We start from the raw sequence: 13,834 nt of genomic DNA on the forward strand, positions 1-13,834 counted from the left end.
TCATTCGGCAGCAATTAAAAACATAACCGACTAACGTCGGGCGAATTGCTCTCAAACGACCGGCGAGCGGTTGGCTTGGTCAGTAGCTAGCCACGGGGGGGGGGGGGGGGGGTGCACCAGGGGCTGATGGGGGCAGCACTGCGTGGGGGGGCAAAAGCGCGTTGGGGGGTGGAGCCAATAGTGGGGGTGGGGGGTCAACAAAGGGGGGGGGGTGTCAACCTCTAAGAACCGCCCCTCACACCATAAGTATAAGTATAAGTCTCCAAGACAGTTTGAGCTGAAACAGACCTGAAAGGCTCTAAGAGCACATAATGCCCGCTGGGCGCTACCTGTTTATCCCGTTTTTGAGGACGAAAAGTCAAAAGCGTCAGACGAAAAATTGGTCAAGCGAAAAATCGCATAAAAAAAGACAGACAGGACTAATATAATTGCTACAAACTTCGTTTGAGAGCAATTAAACATGCGCCAACAATCCTCCTCTTCGAGTCATAAAAATGACAGCGCCTCAATGCAATTCAAATTCTTTGAATTGTCAAAAAAAACCACGACAAGACCAACAATAGCCTCACTAACGTTTCGCCGCTTCTAAAAACATGTGAGACTTTGAAATTCTTACCAATTTTGCGGACAAACAAACCAGAGCAATGGGTAAAAATTGTCAATTCAGCTCCCGAAAACTTTTTAGCTACTATTTGAAACCTTTCGTACTACATAAAACAGGATTGGAGACAGCTTAAGTTTTCAACACCCTAAAGTGTAGTAATCTGAGAAAAAATGACAGGAAGCAAAATGAGTTATCACGTTCAAATCATGCATAGTCTGAGAGAGCTCAATTGAGGGAGGAGTTTAATTGTTCGACTCGATTTCTCGGAAATGTTTCCTGGTAATCCGAGACAGCCCATTGTATTCATCCCTAGACACTTCGTGGTAGTACTCGACAAGAGCGGCAGTGCCAAGAAGCTCAACAAAGTCCATGTCGTGAGTTATGATGATGAACTGCGAATGAGTCGGATGCAAGTTGGATCTAAGCAAAGATAAGTTTCGATAACGTCATAACTACGGAACTGTCTTTAAACAAAATGGCTAGCTATTTTTTTCAATAGTAGTTTCGAAAACACCCGTAATTCCTACGTACCTAGTAGTAATGATGCGGACCAGCGCATCTGCCAGACTTGAGATATTCTCTCTGTCCAGATTCGTGGTTGGCTCATCAAGTGAGAAGACAGCACACTGCATCGAGAATGTCTCAGCCAATGCCAGACGGATGAGCAGACAAGCGAGCACTTTCTGACCTGCACTGCACCTGCCGCGCATGTCTAGCTCCACGCCTTCCTAGAGAATAAAAGTACAACCGTTAGAGTAAATTTATGAGTGGCCCAATAAATGTATAAAATTTGACAGTTTGTGCTCATATCTGAAGATAAGATTTGAATGGTCCTTTTACCCATAAACTGAAAACATCAAAAATTTCTCTAAACTTTTTAAAAGACAAAAAATATAATAATAATATTTGTAACAGTATTATAAATATAACCGGCAAATTGCCAGGAAAATAGCTGCCGTTGACGTGCTTAAAGCATATCGCGATTGAAACAGAAAAAAACAACAGACAGAAATTTACAAAAAAAACTTTCAAAAAGAGTCAAAAAAATGTTCTAATTTGGCGTGCAGTTTCAGTAGGATTCGAGAACTATACTTAATTCACGTTTTAAACCGAACTATATTCAGTTAATACTAAAGTCAGCTAGCAATGTCAAAATGCCGCATGTGAACAAAAAACCACTATCGAAAAAGAAAAATTTGTTTCAAATAAAAAAACTTGGCCTCGAATGCACTATGCATGGATTGAGAAAACCATTTAAAAAATCCGATCCAAAAAATCGGAAAACAGTTAAAATCAAAGTGAAATTGCTGCATGTAAACAAAAAAACCATCAGCGAGGAAGCAAATTTTTGTTCAAACACCGTTTTCTAACTACTTTAAAATTAGAGTGAAACAATTTCATGCCACAAAACCACTCCTTTTTCCGCTCCACTTCCTGTTTCGGCGTGACCAAAATTACTACACCAGTTTGACATCAAAAATCATGAAATGTCTGAACAGATCTTAAAAAAAAGACAGCGCCCCAATACAATTCAAATTCTTGGAATTGTAAAAAAGGAAAAATCTAAACAACAGTCGTCAAGAGGCTGACGGCGGATAAAAAAACACCGCTAAAAATTGACCGCTCCTACTGCACACTCAATATGCCTAGCAGCTAACTCACTTAGTCGAAGAAATTATACCCTCAGACATGTCTGGAAAAAAACTCGCGACATAAAAATGCAATGTCAACAATTGAGCTAGAAAAATTTGTCATAACTATAATACCGATGTACAGTTATGTACTACTACGGATTATGCAAAACTGCCGTTGACGTGCTTAAAGCATATCGCGATTGAAACAGAAAAAAAACAACAGACAGAAATTTACAAAAAAAAACTTTCAAAAAGAGTCAAAAAAGTGTTCTAATTTGGCGTGCAGTTTCAGTAGGATTCGAGAACTATACTTAATTCACGTTTTAAACCGAACTATATTCAGTTAATACTAAAGTCAGCTAGCAATGTCAAAATGCCGCATGTGAACAAAAAACCACTATCGAAAAAGAAAAATTTGTTTCAAATAAAAAAACTTGGCCTCGAATGCACTATGCATGGATTGAGAAAACCATTTAAAAAATCCGATCCAAAAAATCGGAAAACAGTTAAAATCAAAGTGAAATTGCTGCATGTAAACAAAAAAACCATCAGCGAGGAAGCAAATTTTTGTTCAAACACCGTTTTCTAACTACTTTAAAATTAGAGTGAAACAATTTCATGCCACAAAACCACTCCTTTTTCCGCTCCACTTCCTGTTTCGGCGTGACCAAAATTACTACACCAGTTTGACATCAAAAATCATGAAATGTCTGAACAGATCTTAAAAAAAAAGACAGCGCCCCAATAAAATTCAAATTCTTGGAATTGTAAAAAAGGAAAAATCTAAACAACAGTCGTCAAGAGGCTGACGGCGGATAAAAAAACACCGCTAAAAATTGACCGCTCCTACTGCACACTCAATATGCCTAGCAGCTAACTCACTTAGTCGAAGAAATTATACCCTCAGACATGTCTGGAAAAAAACTCGCGACATAAAAATGCAATGTCAACAATTGAGCTAGAAAAATTTGTCATAACTATAATACCGATGTACAGTTATGTACTACTACGGATTATGCAAAACTGCCGTTGACGTGCTTAAAGCATATCGCGATTGAAACAGAAAAAAAACAACAGACAGAAATTTACAAGAAAAACTTTCAAAAAGAGTCAAAAGTGTTCTAATTTGGCGTGCAGTTTCAGTAGGATTCGAGAACTATACTTAATTCACGTTTTAAACCGAACTATATTCAGTTAATACTAAAGTCAGCTAGCAATGTCAAAATGCCGCATGTGAACAAAAAACCACTATCGAAAAAGAAAAATTTGTTTCAAATAAAAAAATTTGGCCTCGAATGCACTATGCATGGATTGAGAAAACCATTTAAAAAATCCGATCCAAAAAATCGGAAAACAGTTAAAATCAAAGTGAAATTGCTGCATGTAAACAAAAAACTATCAGCGAGGAAGCAAATTTTTGTTCAAACACCGTTTTCTAACTACTTTAAAATTAGAGTGAAACAATTTAATGCCACAAAACCACTCGTTTTTCCGCTCCACTTCCTGTTTCGGCGTGACCAAAATTACTACACCAGTTTGACATCAAAAATCATGAAATGTCTGAACAGATCTTAAAAAAAAGACAGCGCCCCAATACAATTCAAATTCTTGGAATTGTAAAAAAGGAAAAATCTAAACAACAGTCGTCAAGAGGCTGACGGCGGATAAAAAAACACCGCTAAAAATTGACCGCTCCTACTGCACACTCAATATGCCTAGCAGCTAACTCACTTAGTCGAAGAAATTATACCCTCAGACATGTCTGGAAAAAAACTCGCGTCATAAAAATGCAATGTCAACAATTGAGCTAGAAAAATTTGTCATAACTATAATACCGATGTACAGTTATGTACTACTACGGATTATGCAAAACTACAGAAAAAACCCAGCACATGCTCCGGATTTCATTGGAATTTTCCTGAGCCAACCATCATTGAAAACTAAATATAAAAGTGCATTTTGCATTTTTAGGGCCCGTTTAAAAACCCTTTCTTTTTTTGTCTTCGAATTTATATTCTAGGATGAATGTGTGAAGGCAGAAGATCATCAAGTTGACGCCGTAGAAGATCGTCAAAATCCGATGCATCCTAACTTTTCAGCCCACCCACAGCCCCTCCATTCTCCCTTTCAGATCTTTGAAGCATACGATCCATTGAGCGGTTTGTTTGTTGAATCTTTCTCATGTTTTGACAATGAAATACAGCCTAAGAGCTAAAGTACCTTCGGATCAACTGTTTCAGTCTGATCAGAACCACTATAGAATTGACGATTCATCCCCTATTCAATTTTCCATGAATATCAACGACAAGTTGCATGTTTCTTTATCCCCCGACAACAGCGGCCCACAGGAACAAAACACTAGCAGCCCAAGAGGGAGCGCATTGTCCGACTCCTCAACTGGTTTAACACAGAAGATGAGTGAACCGAAGATTAATGATGACAAATATCGCTTGCTGAGTTCAGTTAGTACTCTGCTTTTTTTAAAATCTCAAACACTGGAAGTTCTTCACAATAAGCAACTGTCTCTGGCGCACCTCCTGCAGATTTGGTAAAACCACAAGTAGCAACAAAAAAACAACGATGAATAGAGTTGAGCGATGGAGAGTGGGTGCCTAAGCTGGCCTTTGTTACGAAGCGGCTTCGATAAGCGAGCGAAAAAAAGCAACATTACAATGGAGGCACCTCCTTAACGAGGTAAAACAATTCGTCTTCAAGGAGAATTCGGACGTTCGGTAAAAACTAGGTCTTCGGAGGGAACACCATCCACAAACAGACAAATCCACAGACTGAACTCGAAAAACTATACGAGACTATAGCTCCGAAGCTTGTCAAATCGATTAAGCAAAAGTACTTTTACAGCTTCAATCTATTTCCAATTTTACAGCCGCTGGGACGTCTTAACTAGAGCATCTTCTTCTCTAAATCAAGTGTCCAATCTGCGATCATTCAAGCGGGTAACAACATTCTTAACCAAATCAGTGAAACTGGCCAGCTCCCAAGCTTTGTGGATGCAACTTTTTGTAGTGCTTCAATAACAGCATTAAAAAGTCTGGCGATGGACCAATTGCTGCAGGCACAAAATTTCGGCGTCTCGTTGCCAAGTGCACAGCAAAAGAAGCAACTTCCGAGGCCTAGACTTGTTTGTAGCAAAGCAGCAGCAAGTTGCGGTCAAGGGAGGAGCGGTCAAGGGAAGTTTGTAAATAACTTTAGAAAAATCGTAGAAAACCCAAAACGGGGGCATACTCCGAATTGATTTTAGGAACGCATTTAACTCAGTGAAGCGTAAATATCCTCAGCACATCCAAAATTTCGATGCCCAGTATTTTTTTTACTTTGCCTCCTTTTGTTACTCCAGGCACAGTGATTTGTTCTTCAACAGCTCAAGGATTGACAGTCAGTCTGTAGTGCAAAAAGGAGATCCATTGGGCTGAATTTGTTTTCTCTGGCCATCTGGCAGCTTATTACAGAAAATGAAACAAAACTGTTGGTATTATGATGCAATCGTTGAAAGCACCGAGGACAATCTGTGTAAAGCATTGGAAACCTAACAGTATCATGAGCATAATCCAATTTGGAACTCAGGAAGGATAAGTTCGAGCCATGGTCAGCCAAAGCCGGAAGCAAATTGAAAGTTTGATCATAAAGAACAGCTAAGATGAAGTTGAAGTCTGAGGAGCTGCTATAGCTTCTGATGACTTTAATTCCTCTCGCTTACGAAAGCTCATAAAAAATAGAGGAACTTCAAGACAACTCAAAGTACTCAAACGTTCCACAATCTGCTCTTGGTGTCCTTTGTTTTTGCCTTGATGCCCTAAAAATGGTTTACTCTGCGATGCAATTATCTATCAGAAAACTCAAAGAAAAATTAACACAACTCCACTAGACCGAAAAATTGTTTGCTATCTCTCTACAACAATCAGGTGCCAGATTATCCGCAGCCCACATTATGTCTCTGTGGCTACAATTGTCGCCGAATGAGTTCCGTGTTGAATTTCGACTGCGTGTGAAATTGTACGTAAACAAGTGAAACGTCCATTCTGTAAATCTGGGACCCTAGATGTAATGGGCGAACATACCGTGCCATGCCAGGTCCGGGTTGGAAATCAAATCATTCCCTTAAACTTCGAGACGTTGGGGGATTATCAGAAACAATTCTAAAGACCCTCAAACGTACTGCTACTCTGGCTGATAATAGGAGCTTACAGCCTGTGAAGTGATCTGTAGCGTTTAATAGTTTATTTCAATCATTTTCTGTTACAGGAATACGCAGTGCAGCAACCATGCTGATTGCAGGAGAAGGCACACATGAAACGCCAGCAAACCTTTAAATCCTCGTCTCGCCCGTTGAGCGGGGACGATCAAAATTGATGAGTTTTTGACGTCCCACCCAATGAGAGGGAGCCCAAAAGCTTGTCCCAAAAGAGGGAGCCCAAAATATAAACGGACTAACGTCAGAAAAATTGCTCTCGAATGACAGGAGGCGCATCTTATTTCACGGGCTGCAGCCTCGATTATTTTTTCTTTATGGGTGCGAAAATATCCGGCCTTGGTAGTATTCGAAACCCAGGCTCCTGAGTCCGATTCCGTCACCTCGGCGGAGGTAGAAACACTGTTGGTATTATGATGCAATCGTTGAAAGCACCGAGGACAATCTGTGTAAAGCATTGGAAACCTAACAGTATCATGAGCATAATCCAATTTGGGACTCAGTAAGGATAAGTTCGAGCTATTGTCAGTCCAAAGCCGGAACAAAATTGACAGTTTGATCATAAAGAACAGCCAAGATGAAATTGAAGTCTGAGGAGCTGCTATAGGTTCTGATGCCTTTAATTCCTCTCGCTTAAAAAAGCGCATAAAAAATAGAGGAACTTCTAGACAACTCAAAGTACTCAAACGTTCCGCAATCTGCTCTTGGTAATTGCCTTAGTGACCTGAAAATGGTTTACTTTGCGATGCAATTATCTATCAGAAAACTCAAAGAAAATACTGCAAACATTCTGTTCGGTTCAGCACACAACATATGAAGACATTTTTGGATTTTTATTGGCAGGTTCTTCATGGCACCAAGTATGCCTTTAAACTTAAAAAAACCGGCGTTGGAATCCGAAGATCAGCTGCTTAAGTTCAGGCTGCATATGTTGGTTCTGTTTTCCAATCCTCTGTACTGGTAGAAAAACAAACAGGCCACACTCCAATTGAAATCATATCATTGAAAACAATCGAAGACAATTGAAGAACAAGGTGAAAGTTTGACCCAGCTTCTCTCCAAAAAAACGGAGGAAATTGATAATTCAGCTTATGACAACTTGTTAGGAAAACAAAACTCCACTAGACCAAAAAAGTGTTTGCTATCTCTCTCTCTCTCTCTCTCTCTCTCTCTCTCTCTCTAGAACAATCAGGTGCCTGATTATCCGCAGCTCACTTTATATCTCTGTGGCTACAATTGTCGAATGAGTTCCGTTTTGAATTTCGACTGCGTGTGAAATTGTACGTAAACGAGTGAAATGTCCATTCTGTAAATCTAGGACCCTAGATGTAATGGGAGAACATGCCGTGCCATTCCAGGTCCGGGATGGAAATCAAATCATTCCTTTAAACTTCGAGACGTTGGAAGATTTTCAGAAACAGTTCTAAAGACCCTCAAACGTACTGCTACTCTGGCTGATAATAGGAGCTTACAGCCTGTGGAGTGATCTGTAGCTTTTAGTAGTTTATTTCAATCATTTTCTGTTACAGGAATACGCAGTGCAGCAACCATGCTGATTGCAGGAGAAGGCACACATTAAACGCCAGCTAATCTTTAAATCCTCGTCTCGCCCGTTGAGCGGGGACAATCAATATTGATAAGTTTTTGACGTCCCACCCAATGAGAGGGAGACCAAAAGTTTGTCCCAAAAGAGGGAGCCCAAAATTTTGTCCCAAAAGAGGGAGCCCAACACATAAACGGACTAATGTCAGAACAATTGCTCTCGAACGACAGACGGCGCATCTTATTTCAGGGGCTGCAGCCTCGATTATTTTTTATGGGTGCGAAAACATCAGGCCTCGGTAGGATTCGAAACCACCCAGGCTCATGAATCCGATTCAGTCACCTCGGCGGAGGTAGTTATTAACCACTCGACTATCAGAGACTAGTCATAGAGTCTCTAACAATCATCGATTTTGTTTGAACAACAAACATTATTTCCGATTGAGAGCAATTAAAATCACTCAAAAATCGAGAAATCTGTCAAAAAGTCACTTGAGAATTCAAAGATTAATCCATAAAAGCGCAACCTGCTAACTAAAGCTATTTGAAACCAGGTGTAGGTGACGGCATCTAAAACTGCTCTTTGTGAACTGATCCCGTTTCTTTTTTTTTCACTTTTCCACATTGAAAACGTTCTCTTTAGCTCGCTGTAATAATCAACTGCTTTTCAAATGCAGATTAAACGTAGTAACAAGTAAAGTACAATAATAGCCGACTGATAAACTGAAGAAATAAGGAGATTAAAATAGATTTCCCGCCAGCTTGCATTTAGTTACGCAAGAAAATAAGAAGGGGTGCGAAATTTCGGGGGCCGAAATCTTCCCAAATTTGACTAGCAAATCTTGAAATTATAAGTCCTTAACAGTTTTAAACGTATACTTGGAGAATAGTAGAGCTCTACTGAACATGTACTTAATCCACACGGACATTACCAGTTTATCCCATTTTTGAGGATAGCAAAAGCGTCGAGGATCAAGCAAACAATTGAATATATAAATCAAAATTTAGCTGAGAGCTATTAAATAGCTGTCTTTAGCGAACTTTGGTCGCTACTCCAGATCTTCATTTGTTTTCTATGACAGAATTTGATCTTCCGAGCACACGAATGAAGCAAAATTCCAGAGTTTTCGCTACCAAAAAATGCTAAAAGTCGATAAACGCCCTAAAACTCAATTTTTAGTGGGTATTTTTTATTATATGCAAATTTCAATAAAATTTAAAGTTCATTCAGGACAGCAATCAGGACGCTAGTTATTAACGGATCTTAAATGAACTCTACGCACATTTGCAAGAATTAAGATTTTTAATTTGCCGAAGGATGTAATCAGTATCGGAGCTCCAAAAATAAGAGTTACTACAGCCGTACCTTAATCATCACTACTCTATAGTTGTATGTCTTCCTTGTATGAGAGCTGTTCTCTCCTTCTTCAGTCCTGATCTCTATTGAGTCAATGTCTCCCCCTGTGTATACATCTCTCCACAGCTGCGACAACACCTGGTTGATCTCGGCCATCTTGACACTGTGGAAACGCATCAACGCGCTGTCCAATGCCTTCCCAAATTTGTCTAAATAACAAACAAATTAGCAACACAAATACTAAAATGAGAATTTTCACAATTTGAGAGAGTACCAAATGTCATGAACCATGATTTTGAGTTTGCAGCTAGTAACAGTTAAACAGAACCAATTGTTCCATGCCAGATTTCAACCACCTCGTTCATTTCGCACAGTGACTTCGCTATTAATTTTTATCTATATGCATTACTGGTTACCGCTGTTCAGTTGTCCAATGATAAGGTTTCACTTAAAACACGCACGTGCACGTTATAAAATGCCGAAAGTCGGCAGTGCCAGAAGTCAAAATGTCAGAAGTTGCTATATACATTGCCAGATTTTTGTCATTTTAAAACGTACAAGTTGCGAGTTTTAAGCAAGGTTACGTGACTCTGCATAATTCACTTTGAACTTGTGGCTTAACATCTCCAACAGGTCGCTATTTTCGAAATACGGCAGAACTTCTCAATGACTTCCAGCAGAGTCACATAACCTGTACTTAAACAACAATAGCAAGCAGCCTAACCCAAATCTGCACAAGCTAGTTTGTTCGCCTTCCACTCTGCAACCATCCTGACCCATTTGGAACTGGCTTCCTTGTACAGTGGATCAGACAACTGCTTCTCTAGTGTCTCCAAACTCTGCTCCAACTCGCGTAACTGACCTATAATATCCCAAACATACACAAATTGCAATGCACAACCATCAAAATTTTGTCATAAGCTTATTTCCATACATCTGCTTTCAGACCTGTTCATACACCGATATTGGTTTGTATAGCCCAATAAAAGGTAATATTAACTACCTCAATTAAAAATGTGGATCAGGCGACCGCAAGAACTAAACATAGCCGGCAAATTAACGGAAAAATAGCCACCGTTGACGCTCTTGATACACATCGGGATTGAAACAGAAAAGGAAAAAAAGAAACCGAAATAGATGGATTTTTTTAGTGTCAAAAAGTGTTCTAATTTGCAATGCAGTTTCAGTTAGATTCTAAAATTATACTTAATTCGGCTTCAAACTGGAAGCTAAAGCTTTATACCAATTTCAGCTAGAAAACACTAATGAACTTTGATAACCTAATGCACTATGACTTAATGGCCTGGCTTCATCGGTTTATCCAGTTTCTTTTGAATCGTCACTTATGTAAAACGAAAAGCGTGCTCAAAAAAGGTAAAGCGATTTCAAAACATAGCCAGAAGAAATCCGGAAAAGACTCGAAGATACCTTCGCCAAAAGTCAGCCTGTCACATTTCTAGTTTCTGATTGCAGTAAGCATCAAAGAAGAGTGAAGAGTATCTTAATTGAATAAAAAAATGAAATTAACTAAAAGGTTAAATTAAACCAAAAACATAGATGGCAGATTGCCAGAAAAAAAGGCGCAATAGCATTGTAGATCTGCAGTCTCAAAAAGAAAGTAAAAAAGACAGACAAAAAAGAAATTTAGTCTTTTCATTAAGAACTGAGATGTAAAGAATCTGAGATTTTGATCAAGAATTTCATTAAGAACTGAGATTTTAATCAAGAATCTGTATAAATTATTGCTGCTTCTATTAGCTAATGTCCAATTCCCTTCATTTAGAGTGAGACACACTCACTTGACTTCATCTCGTTGAATTCAAGTAAAGAAAAAACAGTTCCAGAGCGGAAGTCAGACAAATTTGAGAGTGAGGTAAGTCACGTGTGACCAAAAATTTAATCACGCGAATGAAAAAATGGCTCCACTAAGAGTGAAAAATGAGGTCACGCACGCATTTCAGTTGTAATTGCATGATGAGCGAACGAACCAAAAGCAGATTTGAAGTTACTTGACATCATATGCTCGTAACAAAAATCTTGTCGACGAAATAAACATAGTCGGAAGAATTCCGGAAGCGACTCAAAGCGCCGGAACTGCATCAGCAAAACCGTAACTACAGCCGAAACCATTATCTTTTGTCTTAAAACGGCTATTCTTTACCTTACCGGCTTTGATGGGAAAATTAAGTAAGAGATTTATACCTCATAACGAGATAGATTTGAGCATTGACATCATTAAAACTAGCTAACATAAAAACAAATAAATCATTGGAGATCATAAGACAATACCCAAAAATTTATATCTAAAGACATAATGTTGACAGAAACAACTCACTGAGATATCTAAAAAAAGTAAAATTTCATTGATAAAAACATCCGGTAGTGTTGAAAACTGGCCTATCTCTTAGAATGCAAAAAGATTGATAAACACAAAAATTGACCGGCTAAAAATGTCACGAACTAACTCAAGATATTTTTCAAAAAAACGACAAGATATTTTTCAAAAACACACAATTAACTCTTCGACCAAAAGACAGTCGGAAAGCATAAGGCAGGTATCAATCTTCAAAAATTACTTCCACCACAAATTACTTTCCTCAGCAGAAAATAGGACACCAAACATTTTTTGGCGTCAGAGCACTTAAAATTAGGCCTGAAAGAAATTATACAGATCCATTTTTTGCTGGAGAAAGCAAACAAAATGAAATCAAAATACTGCAAATATAAATAATCTTGAAAAAACAAAAGGAACAGAGTAACATTAAAAAACCGAAAATAGTTTATTAAAAACCTATTCCCAAAAAATCACAAAAACTAAATATCAGTCAAAGTTTCTAAAACTAGATCCAGCAAAGCCTAAGTGGTACATATCTGAAATCTACTGCAAACCAAGAAAAAACTTCGAAAAGTCTAACAAGTATGAAATTGAAAAAACTTAACGAATGAAGAACCATTGAAAAAAAGATTTCAGGTCTGAGGAGAAAACTAGAATGATACTAGAACAAAAAACAAAGACTACTTCGTAAATTTGAAAATAAAATAAGGAAATAAAGTAAAAAACAAATTTTTTACTTAGCATTCTTGGCTCAGAAGATTACATACCCAATCTCTTGTCTAAACGAAAAAAAGATGTAACAGTTAAAATATTATTAGAACACTAAATTATTTCACAAAAAAATGTCGTACAAAATATTGTTAAAACTGCGTTTATGAAAAAATTTTCACTAAATTTCCAAGATAACGCCAGGAACTATACCATTTACTCAAAACACACAAAAAAATCCGAGCCTGTGCACAAAAAGGCTTTATACTAACTTAATAAAAAACTAACAACGACTGAGAAAATTTGATAAAAATTGCAAAAATTGAAAGCATACTTTAAATTCTACAAAACAAAAATGAGCTAAGCTATAAAGCGCCTAATGTATAAACTGTCCACAAATCGCCGCCAAATATACTCATCTAGAAAAATATCTTTTCAGAGATAAAAAAGAAATCAATAAAAAAATCCAAAAAACATGCCTATTTTGCACTTAAAACGCATTATTAGGCTCTCAAAAACTTTGTGGTATCAATTTCAACGAGCTACATATTAATGCAGCATTGGCCAAAGCCTATTATTACAAAGAGAAACAAATTACAAGCGAAGAAATTGAGTCAAATGGACAAAAAAAACGGTCAATAAGGGTTATCTATATGCACCAATCTCTCAAAAATTATTTTCTAAGTCGAAAAATCATTCACTGATCGAAGCGCATGATCAAAGGACTTCTCTCGCTCAGAAGAAATTAGTTGATGGCAATTTTACTCTCTTTCGGTTTTAGGTCAAAACGCTGTTTGACGAACAGTACTTCCGGTAAAGAAAACTAATACTCCTCTTCGAGTCGTTAAAAACCAACAAAAGGCCAATAATAGCCCTCCGCTATCGCTTCGCGGCTATTAAAAAAAACAAAAATTAATTAATTTTTCAATTTGTAAAAGTACAAATACAAAGGAAAAAATATTTCCAGTCATGGAGACAATCTAATTGTTCACACAAATTCGGACAAGCCAAAAAAAGCACAAAACATCTCTAGTTTTGAAAAAGCGAAAAATAGGCAATTAGAAAAATTTAACAAGTTTTTGCAATTTATTAAGTCAAAAATTCACAGAATTAAATTTTTAATAGAAACTACCGACGAGCATTAAGCTTACATTTCAGTGACAAGAAAAAGCAATACAATAAAATAACAGGCCAGATTTCGCTAAAATAGCCTTAAAACCGGAGAATTAGTTGAAACTCCTTCAATTTAGCGTAAAACTCCCTTTATTTACCAAAAACCTTCGAAAGGCTATCAAAACAACCTGAAAACTATAAATTTAGTCTGAAATAACCTCTTAGACAACATGAAAATCTCCCCTTCTAAAACGCACGAATTCTGTTACGTTTACGCTAACCGGCAGTTTGGTGAAATTCTCTGGTGAGTTTGTCTTTCTCTGAGAAGGCCTTC

At 37.8% G+C, this 13,834-nt stretch overlaps 1 protein-coding gene across 1 annotated transcript in view; it reads right to left on the reverse strand.

Annotated features, from left to right (window-relative positions):
- Window positions 1-733: 733 nt before the first annotated feature.
- LOC142336547 (DNA repair protein RAD50-like) overlaps window positions 734-13,834 on the reverse strand; it is an 84,942-nt gene continuing 71,841 nt past the window's right edge. Inside the window, exons 13-17 of the mRNA XM_075385454.1 lie at window positions 13,782-13,830; window positions 10,069-10,206; window positions 9,354-9,553; window positions 1,136-1,332; window positions 734-1,024 (exon numbers count right to left, since the gene is read on the reverse strand). Coding sequence (XP_075241569.1) covers window positions 847-1,024; window positions 1,136-1,332; window positions 9,354-9,553; window positions 10,069-10,206; window positions 13,782-13,830 — 762 coding nt within the window. The 3' untranslated portion in view covers window positions 734-846. The remainder of the gene's footprint in view (window positions 1,025-1,135; window positions 1,333-9,353; window positions 9,554-10,068; window positions 10,207-13,781; window positions 13,831-13,834) is intronic.

The sequence above is a fragment of the Convolutriloba macropyga genome, chromosome 3 (genome assembly GCF_964194025.1).
Source record: "Convolutriloba macropyga chromosome 3, txConMacr16.3, whole genome shotgun sequence".
NCBI lineage: Eukaryota > Metazoa > Xenacoelomorpha > Acoela > Convolutidae > Convolutriloba > Convolutriloba macropyga.